At 43.9% G+C, this 16,090-nt stretch overlaps 1 protein-coding gene across 2 annotated transcripts in view; it reads left to right on the top strand.

Moving 5' to 3' along the window:
- LOC137431100 (uncharacterized) overlaps positions 1-16,090 on the top strand; it is a 172,319-nt gene that overhangs the window by 118,765 nt on the left and 37,464 nt on the right. For both annotated transcript variants that reach the window (XM_078781398.1, XM_068122007.2), the window contains exons 16-19: positions 3,475-3,698; positions 11,002-11,055; positions 14,540-14,676; positions 14,932-15,012. In XM_078781398.1, the coding sequence (XP_078637524.1) occupies positions 3,475-3,698; positions 11,002-11,055; positions 14,540-14,676; positions 14,932-15,012 (496 nt within the window). The remainder of the gene's footprint in view (positions 1-3,474; positions 3,699-11,001; positions 11,056-14,539; positions 14,677-14,931; positions 15,013-16,090) is intronic.

Below are 16,090 nucleotides of genomic sequence, written 5' to 3'. Positions count from 1 at the left end.
TCAATGAAGGCCGCACTCCGGGCCAGCCTCCGCGATGGCAGCTGGGTCCACAGACTCCCCTTGGTCCTGCTGGGCCTCAGGACGGCGCCCAAGGACGACCTGCGCGCGTCCTCGGCGGATCTGGTCTTCGGGCAACCACTGCGGGTACCGGCTGAATTTATCCCCGACTCCACGGCTCCTTGGTCCACGGCGCAACAGCGCTCCGCCCTTCAGGAGACCGCCCGGAGGTTCGCCCCGGTGCCAACGGCACACCACGGTTGCCCGCCTTCCCACGTCGCCCCGGAGCTTCGCACGGCAAAGTATGTCTTCATCCGGCACGACGCCCACCGGGCACCGCTACGGCCCCCGTACGATGGGCCCTTCCGCGTGCTGGAGACCGGGGACAAATTTTTCACCATCGACATCGGCGGTGCCCTGGATCGCATTTCCGTGGACTGCCTCAAGCCGGCCCACCTCGATCCGGACCACCCCCCGCCAGCAGCTCTGCCTCTGCGTTGACGCCGCCCCCCGGCGGTTGGACCCCCGGCACCCCCCAGCCCTGCACCCATCGCCAGGGGGCGTTTCGGCCGGGTCATCCGGCTTCCCCGCAAACTCACCCTTCAGGTGCGCGAGAATTCTGGGGGGGCGCGTGTGGTGGGCACAAGGGGCAATAATTCCGCGCACCAGTGGGTGGTGCGAGCACCCAGGCGGGGATCGAAGGCACATGCCCCGCCCTTCGACCGATCGGCCACGCCCGGGGACTAGGCGTCGCCTCGGCACATATATGCGGGCTTTATGCTCGAGCCGCCCAGTGCTGCAGTACGAGCTTTGGAATAAAGACTCTTTGTTATAACAAACGCGTTGTGGCCTACCTCTCTGGCAATCGAGTCGTGTGTGCGCAGCATCACACTTCAATATCGAGAATACTTCGAACCAACAGCAATACTCATCACCACAATCATTAATCCGTAACAGTTAGGAAGCTGATATTTGGACATGCCAATTACCAAGTGATTTGGCTGTAAAGGCTAACTCTGATTTCTTGATTAATCAATTAATCGATTAATTATTCAATTATTCGATTCTATTGATGTAATTAATTATTTTTTTAAAGTTACAGATTCAGATGAAATTGTGGTGGTTCATGTATTCTATTAGCCAAATTTTTTTTTGTTTTAATGATTGTTCTTTATTTGTTTTCATTAATAGTCATTTAATTATTTTCTTTCTCATCTGGCCAATATCTCAGGCACCATTTGAGCTAGGAAGCTGATATTTGGACACGACAGTGACAAAGTGATGTGGCTATAAAGGATATTTTTGATTTATTGATTAATCAATTAATCGATTAATTATTTATTGATTCATCAATTCATTATTTGATTTCTTGATTAATGACTTATTTAATTAATTTTCAAAAAGTTGTAGCTTCAGATGATGCATTGGTGGTTTAGGTATGCTATTAGCTAATTGATTTAAAAAATATTGTATGATCAGCGCCTTTGGGCTTCCTGAAAAGCGCTATATAAAATAAATGCATTATTATTATTATTATTTGTTGATTTTAATTATGCAATTAATCAATCAATTATTGTACACCTCTCCTACCCAATATAGTCTCTATGAGCTGCACGGCGGTGTTGCCGGGCACCGAAGGCGCCACGGAAATGCTACACTGGAGGATATTTCTTTATTTGGGACTAGCAGAAGTACCCGGCATTGCCGGGCGGGGGAGGGGAGGGGAGTAGAACGGGGGGGGGGGTGGGGAGGAGAGGAGAGGGGGGGAGGAGGGAAGAGGGGGGAGGGGAGGGGAGAAGAGGGGGAGGGGAGGGGGGAGGAAAGGGGAGGGCCAGTCAACAATGACGTTGCAGTTCTCATGGTCGGAGAGCAGCACAACAATCGCGACATTGTCCTGCATCTTCGCAACAGCACGAAGCGGATTTTGGAGACTCACCGATCCCGTGACGCCCTCCAGTACCGGCGTTGCCGGGCGGGGGAAGGGAGACCCGTACATTCCCGACCCGTACATTCGCCCTCTCGACTCAAGCTCACTTGGACAAAAGCCTCGCACAAATTACACCGTGAAGGCCCAATGGCCATGTCTATGCCACAAATCAAGTACGTGAGCGAGTCGGGCTCACTGAATTGAAAATATATAGAACGCTCATACACCGTGAAAAGTGAAGCCGCCGTGTCGCCATCTTGGTTAGCACGACTCAACCAACTCGCTTCACGGATCTCGTTTGTTTTGAACATGTGAATTACGTGCGAACGCGTAACTGTGAGTTTATGGTGGCAAGGAACATCACGTGATCGCTCTGAGCGAATCAGCGCGCTGCTCTGCCACCTGCTCAGATTCCGTGTATAATATTCCTCGCTGAAATGCGCTGAGGTAAATATGAATAAAAAATATGGATCTCGTAAAGATGAAAGAAAAAAAACCTATGTGGTGTGAATGGCAATGTTCCTCGCTGAAATGTGAAAAAACGCAATCGCTTTTCGCTCTGAAATACGTGCGAGCGCGTAACTGAGTTTATGGCGGCACGGAACATCACGTGATCGCTCTGAGCGAATCAGCGCGCTGTTCTGCCAGATTCCGTGTATAATATTCCTCGCTGAAAAAAAATCTATGTGAAACATGCTACTATCTATGCTAAATCATGCTAAATGCTAATCATGCTAAAATCTATGCTACTTGCTGTGTTTATGGCGGCAAGGAACATCACGTGATCGTTCTGAGCGAATCAGCGCGCTGCTCTGCCACCGATTCAGATTCCGTGTATAATATTCCTCGCTGAAAAAAAATATGGATCTAAAGATGAAAGAAAAAAAAACCTATGTGGTGTGAATGGCAATGTTCCTCGCTGAAATGTGAAAAAACGCAATCGCTTTTCGCTCAGAATTGCGTGCGAACGCGTAACTGTGAGTTTATGGCGGCAAGGAACATCACGTGATCGCTCTGAGCGAATCAGCGCGCTGCTCTGCCACCGGTCAGATTCCGTGTATAATATTCCTCGCTGAAATGCGCTGAGGTAAAAATATGGTAAAAAAATATTATGAAATATTTTTTTTTAGGTCGGCCATGTTCTTCCCAGGCTCAATGGCCATGTCTATGCAAAATATCAAGCACGTGAGCCTCTCCGTTTAGGAGTCTATCGGTAACATTACACACACACAAACTGTGTTTTATATACAGGGTGAGTCAAAAGTAGCGCCCGATTTCTGTTTTTTCGGCTGTCAGATTCATTCTGGGATGTCATGTTGTTAATAATTGTCGGGTATAATTGTTGTTAAAAATTGTTGTTAATAATGTTGTTGTTGTAAATAATAATTGTTAATAATAAGTATTGTTAATATTGTTAATAATAAATAATTGTTAATAAATAGAAATCGGGCGCTACTTTTGACTCGCCCTGTATATAGATGGGGGCAGTGTACTTTGAATGTATCTGTACTTGTTGTTATTTTTATTTATGAAGAGTTTCTTTCCTGTAGATGCTTGAATATTGCACCTGAAGCAGACATCCAGTGTTGTCCAGAACATCCCCAAATACCAGATGGGAGTCTCAAGGTGGAAAGGCCGATGAATGAACATGGCCGTAATGTGACCATCCAGGCAAAAGCAACGTGTACCACAGGAACACGACTAGTGGGCTCAGAAGTCATCACCTGTCGAGGATCTCGCTGGCCAACTGAAATGCTGTCATGCCAATCTGGTGGTAAATATGGTTGTGATAATAAGAATGCGACATTTTACATTGGAAGGATTGTTGTGAAAGTTCCGCATCCTCATTTCTCCATCCTCATTCCATTGTTTTTAAATATATAAACTTGGTACCATACCAATAAATGGCTGCCAATCACGACATGTGTGTGCAAGCTGCACATGGGCCAATCAGCTAATATGTGCATGATGTGTGGGTGATTGTGCTTAAATTGAAAAGTAGTGCTCAGATCCCCCCCCCCCCCCCCCCCCCCCCACCCTACTGCTTCTTTGATTGTAAAGGCTAATCAATGGAAAACCTACTATTTTGTCCTATTTTGCAATTTTGTTTATTGTCTTACAATGTTTTCCAAAGGGTTACAATGATATGTACAGTATTGTACACCGCTCCTTTTCTATTCCTTCTCCAGTGGCTGCATGACGTCATTGCTGGGCACCTAAGGGGACCCGGCAATGACACACACTGAAAGGGAGTGCTCAGTTTTCACTCTGGTTGTTTGCTTATTTTCTTGTTTGTCCAGGCGATATCTCAGCCATCCTTTGAGCTAGGAAGCTGAAATTTCGGCACAATAGCGAGCAAGTGCTTTGGCAAAAACAATATTTTTCGTTTTTTGATTAATTAATTAATTAATTGATTAATTACTTAATTATTATCGATTCATTAAGTAATTATGTATTTCCTTTCTCTTCTGGGCATTATCTCAGGCACCATTTGAGTTAGGAAGCTGATACACTACATGACCAAAAGTATGCAGACACCCCTTCTAATTAGTGGATTCGGCTCTTTCAGCCACACCCATTGCTGACAGGTAGACACCCCTTCTAATTAGTGGATTCGGCTCTTTCAGCCACACCCATTGCTGACAGGTATATACAGACTTGGCATTTAATATGGAATTTTTTTTGGTGGGGGTGAACTTACTTTTCAAGATGACTTAGAACCAAAAGTTCATTGGAATTATGTTGAAATTATTGTAGATTTTGTTCATGTGACCTTTAAAAGAAACAAAAACCACATTTGACATTTAGAAACAAATAAATTGATCCTTGAAAGTGATGTGAACTGATATCGAACTCAATTCATGGAGAGTACTGTGTTAAACTTCTGTACGTTTTCCAGAAGTATCTCTTTATTTTGCACATTAGCCAAAATTTTTTTAAACAAAAACAAAAGTTAAATTACGACTGGGATTACGGACAGTAAAATTACAGTTCAGTACTTCGTGTAACCCCCACGAGCATTCAGGAGAGCACGTACACGTTGAGGCATGCTGTTCACGAGATTTGCCAAGGTTTGGACAGGAATCGCTTGCCATGCAGTGACAATAGCCTGCTGCAATTCACGCACAGAGGTCGGCTGCTGGTCCAAGTGGTCGATTTGACGCGTTAATTCTGCCCACAAGTTCTCTATCGGATTCATATCCGGGGACATGGCAGCCCACTCCATATGCTCCACACCACTGTCAGCAAGAAAGTGTTGGATCATGCGAGCACGATGAGGCCGTGCATTGTCATCTTGGAAGACAAAGTTTCCTCGAAAGGCTGCATGAGCAAATGGAAGCAATGTTTCTTCCAGAATGGCCCTGTACTTGAACTGGTTCAGGTTTCCATTCAGAATAACCAGGTCAGTTTTGCCCCCTGCATGAAAAGCAGCCCAAACGGTCACCCCACCACCTCCAGCTTGGACTCTTGGCACTATACAATCTTTGATGTAGGCTTCATGCACTTGTCGGCGCACTCGGACGCGGCCATCTTGACGATAGACCAGAAATCTAGACTCGTCACTGAAGATCACGTGATTCCAGTGTCCTGGCTGCCATTGACGGTGCTCTCTGGCCCACTGCAATCGGCGCTGGCGTTGTTGTCTGGTCAGGCGTGGCTTTCTCAGGGGACGCCTGGCATGATAGCCTGCTTGAACCAGTCGTTGGTTGACTAGCCTTCTGGATACAGGCACATTTGTCAGTTGCTGCCACTCAGCCCTAAGCTGATTAGCTGACTTGGTACGGCCATTGCGGACTAACCGGTGCAGCTGGCGATCATCCCTCCTTGTGGTTCTGTGGGGACGTCCTGGCCTTGGTATTGGAGTAGGGACACCACTCTGAGCATTTCGTTTCAGGATCTTTGACACCTGATCTTGAGTGATGCCATACTGCCGAGCAATAGCACGCTCTTTCATGCCGTAATTTCGTAAAGCCACCACTCCATGACAAACAGCATTGTCGAGTTGACGGAACATCTCCAGAGGAAGCGGCAATAACTTTTGGAGACGTTAAGCAGTTGTTTTCCACTAATACAGAACGCAACCACCCTTGTATACCCGACTGTGAAGCCAATCGTCAAATGCACCTGTCCGTACATTTTGCCACGCCACCTGTGATATAATCCTGTTGTTGACTTCTTGCTGCGACAGACAATCAGTGACATGGTAAATCAGTGACAAGTGTAAAATAAACTCACCAGATTGATATACTGAGTTAAGAAAGTACTGAGTAAACCCAAGTCAAGAAAAAATATATATTCCATATTAAATGCCAAGTCTGTATAATCAAGCACACAGCCATGCAATCTCCATGGACAAACATTGGCAGTAGAATGGGTCGTACTGAAGAGCTCAGTGACTTTCAACGTGGCACAGTCATAGGATGCCACCTTTCCAACAAGTCGGTTCGTCAAATTTCTGCCCTGCTAGAGCTGTCCCAGTCAACTGTAAGTGCTGTTATTGTGAAGTGGAAACGTGTCGGAGCAACAACAGCTCAGCCGCGAAGTGGTAGGCTACACAAGCTCACAGAACGGGACCGCCAAGTGCTGAAGCGATTAGCATGCACAAATGGTCTTTCCTTGGTTGCAACACTCACTACCGAGTTCCAAACTGCCTCTGGAAGCAAGGTCAGCACAACAACTGTTCGTGGGGAGCTTTTTGAAATTGATTTCCATGGCCGAGCAGCCGCAGACAAGCCTAAGATCACCATGCGCAATGCCAAGCGTCGGCTGGAGTGGTGTAAAGCTCGCCGCCATTGGACTCTGGAGCAGTGGAAACGCGTTCTCTGGAGTGATGAATGACACTTCACCATCTGGCAGTCCGACGGACTAATCTGGGTTTGGCAGATGCCAGGAGAACATCACCTGCCCGAATGCATCGTGCCAACTGTAAAGTTTGGTGGAGGTGGAATAATGGTCTGGGGCTGTTTTTCATGGTTCGGTCTAGGCTTCTTAGTTCCAGTGAAGGAAAATGTTAACACTGCAGCATACAATGACATTCTAGATGATTGTGTGCTTCCACCTTTGTGGCAACAGTTTGGGGAAGGCCCTTTGCTGTTTCAGCGTGACAGTGCCCCCGTGTACAAAGCAAGGACCATACAGAAATGGTTTGTCAAGATCGGTGTGGAAGAACTTGACTGGCCTGCACAGAGCCCCGACCTCAACCAAGATCGATTACCATTGGGATGAATTGGAATGCCAATGGGAGCCAGGCCTAATCACCCAACATCAGTGCCCGACCTCACAAATGCTCTTGTGGCTGAATGGAAGCAAATCCCCACAGCAATGTTCCAACATCGAGTGGAAAGCCTTCTCAGACGGGTGGAGGCTGTTATAGCAGCAAAGGAGGGACCAACTCCATATTAATGCCCATGATTTTGGAATGAGATGTTCGAGTGTCCACATACTTTTGGTCATGTGGTGTATTTGGACACAACAATGACCAAGTGATTTGGCTGTAAAGGCTATTTTTGATTTATTGATTAATTAATTAATCTATTAATTATTTAATTATTCCATTAATGAGTTCTTTAATTATTTTTTGTTACAGATGCGAATGAAACGGTGGTGGTTTCGGTATTCTATTAGCCAATTGTTTAATTATTTAATTATTTTAAGATTATCATTTATTTATTTCATTATTAATCATTTATTTATTTTCTTTCTCATCTGGGCAATATCAATTAATTGTTAATTTTTTTCAATTGATGACAATTTTCAAAAAGTTGCAGCTTTGGATGATGCACTGGTGGTTTAGGCATGCTACTTATTAGGTATGCTATTAGCCAATTGATGAAGAAAATATTTGACGATGATTATTTATTGATTTTAATTATACAATTAATCAATTATTGTACACTTCTCCCTCCCAATACAGTCTCTATGAGCTGCACTGCGGTATCGTCGGGCCCCAAAGGCGCCCCGGCAATGCCGCGCAGGAAGGATATTTATTTATTTTGCATGGGGACGGTGTATTTTGAAAGTATCTGTACTTGTTTGGGTTTCTTTTGTATACTAAGTCGAGGCTCGTATACAAGCTAACACATACAGAGTCATGGCCAAAATTATTGGCACCCTTGCACATTTTTCAAATAACTCACAATTTTCTCCAACAATAAGTTTAAATTGACAAAAGTATTTGGTCTCCACAATTCTTTATTTCACTGTTAATATTACAGAACATTTGTTTTTGATTCAGAACTTAATATATCCTTTTAAATCAGAAAATAAAAAGAAATGGCATTGACAAAATTATTGACACCCTAGACTTAATATTTGGTAGCACGATCTTTGGACAAAATAACTGCAGTCAAGCACTTCCTATAGCCATGAATGAGCTTCCTACACCTCTCCACTGGCAGTTTGACCCACTCTTCTTGTGCAAACTGCTCCAGTTCTCCCAGATTTGAAGGGTGCCTTCTTCAAACTGCTGTTTTCAGATCTCCCCTCAGGTGTGCAATGTGATTTAGATCTGGACTCATTGCTGGCCACTTCAGAACAGTCCAGCGTTTTCTTTTGAACCATTCCTGGGTTCTTTTTGAAGTGTGTTTGGGGTCATTTTCATGCTGCAAGACCCACGACCTTCGACGGAGACCCAGCTTTCTGACACTCGGTTCAACATTACGCTCCAAAATGCCTTAGTAATCTCCTGATTTCATGATGCCATGCACAACATTCATGATGTTGATTTCATCAACATTCATCATGATGCCAACATTCAAGGCACCCATTTCCTTGTGTCTGAAGGTCAGCTTGAATATGTTTGGCAGTTGATCTCGAGGTACTTTCTCCACCATTCGAACAATCCTTCGCTGCAATATCCGATCAAGTTTTTTTCTTGCGGCCACGTCCATGGAGGTTTGGTTGCAGTGCCAAGGGCCTTAAACTTCCTGATAACATTGCATATGGTGAACACAGGAACATCAAGTTCTCTGGAGATGGACTTTTAGTTTTGAGATTGTCCTTGCTTGACTACAATCTTGTGTCTGACCTCCTCAGACAATCCTCCGGTTTTCTTTCTTTTCTCCATGCTTATTGTGGTACACCCAGTGACACAAAACAGTAGAATGACTCATTTTTCCATTAAAACTGGTTGAATGAGTGATTTTTATATTGCAGGCACCTGCAACTCACCACAGGTGAGTTCATTTCGAAAGTAAAGGAGAATCACCTGCTTGAAATCTAATTATTTATAACAATTTCTAAAAGGTGCCAATAATATTGTCCGGGCCATATTAGGATTTCTGTGTGGAATAAGCTAAGATTTAGTAATTTTTTCTGCTTTTTTGTTTTGTTCCACTGCAAACCAAAGAAAATACATATGTGGATACCAATTTTTTTTTTTAATTTCAACAATTTTCTGGAAGAAATGGTGCATTATTTGAAAAAAGTGCAAGGGTGCCAATATTTTTGGCCATGACACATCATAAATAACACATCATATGATGGCATCTTTATGATGTAATAACACATCATAAAGGGAGCGGAAGACAAGAAGGGGGTAGAGAGGGAAGCTCAAAAACAGTAGGGGACAGGGACATCAGTGGAAGGGAGAGGGCTCGGGTGGGGTACATGTTATAAACAAGATGGATACTACAAGTACTTTCAGGAAAGAAAACAGGGAATTTGAAGGAGGTGGGTTTGGGGTGGATTAACGTTGGTAGAAAGATCAAGGTTTTGGATGTGGGAAGATATGAGATAGTGCCGAACAGCTGTTTTGAAGACCTGGAGGGAGGAGTTGGATTGAAGAGAGTGTGGAAGTTTGTTCCAGAGGCGGGAGAAAAGGGGAATGAAAGAGTGAAGGGAGAGACAGAGTCTTGATTTTGGCAGTTTCACCATAAGAGGGTTGCTGGCAGATCTTGTGTGTCCTGCAGGAATTTTTGGGGGACAGAACACAGACAGAGGTGTGGGAGCTAGGGCGGAGAGGAGTCGGTAGATGACAGAAAGACCACCTACCTGCCTGCGGTGAGTGAGTGAAAGACCCTCAGAATCAGCTTCATCGCGGGAGATTCCAATGATTCTAAAAGTCTTGGTTTCTACAGCCTGATGTCGAGCCAGGTGTGAGGCAGGAGCACCAGCCCAGAGGGGAGAGCAGTATTCCATCAAACTGTGGATGAAAGCCTTGTATGTGGTGAGAAGCTAAATAATGCCAAGGAAGGACTTCTCACGACAGAGGATTCCCAGTCGGTGACTGGCTTTGGAGGCCAGCTTGGAAATGTGGTTTTCCCAGAAAAGATCAAGACAGAGTGTGAGACCCAAAAGTTTGAATGACAGAACTTCGAGAGGATTGTTGAGAAAGTAGATGGGAGGGTTGTCCAGTCGGTCTTTTCTGAGAGACATCGTAAGAGTGTGAGATTTGTCAGGATTGAAAGACATGTTCCACTTGTTTGACCAGTCTGTGATTTTGTCCAGATCTGCAGAGAGTGAGGAGGCTGCAGACTGTCGATCTGAGGGATGAGGTATGGCGCGGCAGAGAGTGGAGTCGTCAGCAAAAAGATCAAGAGGATTTTCTAGAGAGTCAGAGGGATCATTGATGAAGATTATAAAAAGCACAGGGCCCAGAACACTTCCGTGAGTAACTTCAGTCTGGAAAGGAAGAGGAGATGAAAGAATTCCATTGAGAGCCACATATTGACTATGACAAGAGAGGAAGTCCACGAGCCATGAGTGGAGATTGCCAAGGATACCATAAGAGGAGAGTTTGGTGAGCAGGGTGGGCTAAAGTTGGTAAAATAGCTTAATCGTTTATTGGGTTGGTAAGATATCCTTACCCTTACTGCATTATAGATATTGTGATCCACAATTTATTGCTGGTCACATGGTGTGAATATTTATTTGGTTGAAAAAAACTTACTTATCAACATTTTCTGCACCTTTATAAAATAAAAAAGAGAAAGAAGAAGAAGAAATTCCTGGCGTCTAGTCGTATTGTAACCACAATTGTGTTTGCTTGGGGAATGATTGGATTTACCCAGAAAGCAGTTCTGGCATGATTTTTGCCATCACTTCCTCCTCCCTCCTTCCTTCAAACTCCACCCAAGACTTCAAGATGAAACAAACACACCTGTGGAATGTGTCCCTCCCTAATGATGCAGGTAAGCATACATTGCTGCAATAATCTAAATATTGCTTTTATCCCACCTCCTTATTAGTACTAACAAACTCGCCTCAGCCATGTACAAAGTACCATTCTCACATACAAAAATTTACTATTGCAGCATAAAGATTACCAAGGTAAACCATTGAGTTACCATTCCTTTCCCTTACCATTGATCTTCTATTTCCTTCTGATTTGCCGCACCATTGATTACCCATCTTTTCTCAAGGAATCTTGAAACACTTGCGACACTGAAAGAAAACATCCATCATTATTTTATTTTGACGATGTGTGTGTGCATCAGGAAGACGATAATTGGTTTTGGTTATTTCATTGGCAAAATTAGGCTGTTCATGGTCACTTATGAGTTGCAATTCCACGGGATTTCCGCATATCTCACGGGATTGTGAGTTGGATAGGCGACCGTGACGGGCCATGACATGTTGGAGCTGTTTTGATAGAGGTTTCTGTGAAGTCTGTGATAGCATGATAGGGGAGGAACCACCTTTCGAGGCTATTGTTACCCGCAGAGCAGGGGTTGGCATTTTTCGGGCACCATGGTCCCCTTTTTGAAGCAATGTTTTATGGCCAGATGCCATGGCATGATAGGGGAGGGAAAAGCATTAAACACTCCACTGTTTCGATGTGGCAATGCCAGGTTGCTTTGATGAGTGGTGGGAAGGTGAGGACAGAGTCAGGGTTGGTTTTTTGGGTGAGAGGAAAGGGGTAAGGGCAGAGTTGGGAGGGGGTGGTTGAGGCTTGGGTGTGGGTGGGAGTGCTGGGAGGGGGGAGGGGGGGTTGGGGACTTTTAGTGAGGTTGGGGGAGGGAATTGAGAGGTGGGTGGTGAAGGGGTTTTTGAGCTTTGGGTTTGGAGGTGGGGAAAGTGGGGGTACACAAGCTTGACCTCTGCCAAACTACAAATGATGGAGGTCTCGCTTTCTCATCTTTCCTTTTGCCCTTCTCTCTATTGCCCCCTACCCCTCCTCTATTACACCAAATGCAGATCTCACACCATCTCCCCTGTTTTACAAGTGCCAAAATGCTCGCCAAACAATAAAGCGAAGGGTTTAACGGGTGAACTTGAAGTCATCGAGGTTAAAGCGGCTCTACAGGTGCCATGAGAAAGTCTAGCGCCTCCTCAGCTGTGTTGAAGCTCATAATGAGATTGAAAGTGAGGAGTGAGCTCAGCTATGAACTTGAGAGACTTGTCCACTCTAAAATCTCCTGTCTTCTGCATTCTCTAGTGGTGATTGCAACTGTCCAGAAATTTTCTGCGACGGAATTTGTCACTCCAATAACTGGCACTCCAAATCAGCATGGCCATTGCCTGACACCGGCTACAAGCTCTTCTTTTCAGAATCACCACCTTGCTAACAACAAATTCATATGTGACAAACGCCAGAGTTCATTTCGAAGAAAGAAAGACATTGCCAGATACAAATGCCAGTGAGCTCCCAGACAAGTTGGGTGCACTAGGCTATGAGCCATGGGGGTTGGTCGGTACCATACAGATGGAGTAAGGCTCATTGTGATTTTTAGCAAGATATATGTCCCTAGATATGAAAAAAAAGTGATAGCAGTGTATAACTCTCGGCCATCTCTGTGTTATCACCCGAAATATTATTATACGCCTGCTTCGCTTCGCCAAAAAATGTGATATTTGCTAAAATTGGAATAAATATGTTTTTAAGGACCACAGAGTGCCAATAATTTGCATACTGGATGCCAACTAATATAGTAATAGAAAATAGAACATTTGTGGGGGTTATTTATCAAAATATTGATATAATGACAAAAAATATGTTAAATTTAGTGAAAAAGTGGTCGAAATCGCTTCGAGTTCAGAATTCACATTGTACATTTGTGTCAATATTTCAAAAATGAAAACTCCCAGAGTAACATTTGACCCCTCAAAATCTTCGCAAGGAACCACTGCATTGGAATATATCATTACTTTGTAATATGGTGGTTGTTTGGGGCACATATTTTGGCAAAGTTCAAAACATGTTCAACCATACCCCCTAATTTTGATATTTTGGAACGAAACATCGCTTTTGAACATTTTAGGTTTATTCGTCTACTACTTTTGGTATCTCAGTGTAATTTTTGGTATTAGCTAGTATCCTAAAGTAGGTTTGTTACATCAGCTACATTATATTTCACAATGCATGCAAACTTGCTCCACACTCTAGGTTTATCATGATCTCTCGAACAAATACGCCTTGTTATTATACAGTATTATTACCAATCAATTTTTAACACAATTGACACAGATTACAGGCATTTAAAACACATACTAAATAATGCTTATAAATTGAACCTATCCTTTTATGCATCGGGCTACTTTAAATTACAATGAACATCATACATATTATATGAATAGCGAAGATTTTGAGGGGTAAAATGTTACTCTGGGAGTTTTCATTTTTGAAATATTGACAAAAATGTACAATGTGAATTCTGAACTCGAAGCGATTTCGACCACTTTTTCACTAAATTTAACATATTTTTTGTCATTATATCAAAAATTTGATAAATAACCCCCACAAATGTTCTATATTTCTATTACTATATTAGTTGGCATCCAGTATGCAAATTATTGGCACTCTGTGGTCCTTAAAAACATATTTATTCCAATTTTAGCAAATATCACATTTTTTGGCGAAGCGAAGCGGGCGTATAATAATATTTCGGGTGATAACACAGAGATGGCCGAGAGTTATACACTGCTATCACTTTTTTTTCATATCTAGGGACATATATCTTGCTAAAAATCACAATGAGCCTTACTCCATCTGTATGGTAGCGACCGGTCAATTTGGGGGGTCTGGCTCATAGCCTCCCTTGAAGTGAAGATTTAATAGATTTAACTTGAGGTTGCCAAGTTGTAAAAAAAAACAAAAAAAAAACACCTTTAGAGGCCATTTTTCCCCACAGAGCAGGGGTTGCCCTTTTTCGGGCACTGTGGTCCCCTTTTTTTAAGCAATGTTTTACGGCCGGATGCCCTTCCTGCCGCCAACCCTGTTAGTCGCCTCTTCCGACACAGTGTATTACCAGTGAACTGGTACTCAATTTGCCGACCTCGGAAAGATGACAGGCTGAGTGAACCCCCCTGGCGTTAACTCGGCGATCTACCGGGATTCAAACCCAGGATCCTTGGATCCCAAGCCGGTACCCTAACCGCTGAGCCAACACCAGGCTAGTCTGCCAAGTTGTAAGAGAAAAGGTATCATGTGTCTCTTCGGAAAAGCTCCTTTCAAGGTTCACGATCCAAAAGGTGGTCGAGCACCAAACCAGACAGCACACAGATTTCCATACACGCAGCCCAGACACACTACCCATTCACATGTAAACCTATCCCGCTGCACTCTAGGTGGTGTTGATCTCTGGGTGCCCTGGGATCACCATACTGTATATGACCTGACATCACCTTCCATTTGCTCTTTGGAATGCAAACTAAACTCGTGGCACCCCTGATCAGATATGCAGGAGGAAGATGGAGGGAAAGTAACTTTTCGAGCAAGAAGTTTGAGGGAGGCTCGGCTTACCTGGAACGGTCCAGCTCTTCCCCAACCAACAGCTCTCTGCTACAGCGGAAAGATATATTGGCGATTCATGGTGAGTTTTTGGCATCCGGCCATAAAAACATTGCCTCAAACAGGGAACCATGATTGTCATGGGGTCCACAAGGCTAACCCCCGCTCTAGCGGGGAAAAACTGGCCTTAAAATGATCATTCATTCATTCATGGTGAGTTATTGATGCTGAGGAATCTGTTTGCAGTTTCTGAAAGTAAAAACTTTCATGAAGCCAAGTGTTTGAAAGGGAATTTTTCATGAGCATTCTGTGATTTGAATGGAGATGCTGTGTGCAGGTAATAAGAGATGGGATCGTAAGTGAGGAATTGGAAGGAAGAGATGAGCAAGACTGTTTTGAGTTGTTGCAAGACACCAAAGTAAGTCTCCATTGGCTTATTTTTACCTTTCTGTAAAAATCTTTAAAAGGTCTTTGTCCACACAAGAACAAAGTTTTTTGTGTCCAAGAAAGCATCAATGTACTTTTGCGTGGCTCTTCGGGACATTAGCAGACGATGGAGGAACATTGCTTGTGGGATTCCATCTGCAATGTGATTTGACCCATGATGAATTGGGATTTGATCAATACTTTGTGCAAAGATAGGAACTCCTGGCAGGCCAATCCATTTAATCAAGTGATACTTTGAAAGTGGGTTCTCCTTGCAGATGTGGGACTGTCACTTAAAGTGTCTTGTAGGTTGTGGCAATGTTACTTTCAAGCAGATGATCAAATGGGCTGATGGAAGGTGGGGTGTGGTGTGGACGAGAGACTTGGACTTGCCTTTTCGACAAGTTCGGACATCATCGTGTACATATTACTTGTCTTCAACACAAAACAAAACCCCCAAACTTATCGTAACTTAAGAAAAAAAGAAAGGACAGTTTTCGAGCAGATTATGTGGGAGGTGGTTCATATTTGAGGCATGCGAGAAGCAATGTGGATTAATAGAGGTTAAATTTGGGGGATTTTGAACAGATTTGGTATGAACATATATGATGCAAAGATGAACTGATTGGATTATGGCAGCAAGAGGTCAAAGGTCAGAGGTCATGGCAGGTAAAAATGTGATAACTTGAGAATACTTTTCTTGAGAATTCACCCCAGATCCACTTTCTTTTGAAATTCCGACTTCTTTCCTGGAAGTCCTAGCAGTGTCCATGTGTTTTATACCTCTCCCACCCCCCCCCCCCCATCCCATGCCTCCTCCCCCCCCCCCAAGCTCTCCCCCTCCCACAGATCTCCCGATGTCCCTGTTCTCTGCTGTTGTACTTGTGTGCTTCCCTCTCTCTCCCCATCTTGTCTGATGTGCATCATCTTGTGCATCTTGTCTTCCATCTTGTCTCCCGCTCCCTTTATTGTATGTTTTGTGTGTCCGTTTGTTTTTTTTGTGATTGATGTTAGCTCTTACACGAGCCTCGATCTTGCATACAAAAATAAATAAATAAATTGCTGAAGGG

The sequence above is a fragment of the Myxine glutinosa genome, chromosome 7 (genome assembly GCF_964187855.1).
Source record: "Myxine glutinosa chromosome 7, kmMyxGlut1.1, whole genome shotgun sequence".
Lineage (NCBI taxonomy): Eukaryota > Metazoa > Chordata > Myxini > Myxiniformes > Myxinidae > Myxine > Myxine glutinosa.
This window is presented reverse-complemented; position numbering and strand designations above follow the sequence as displayed.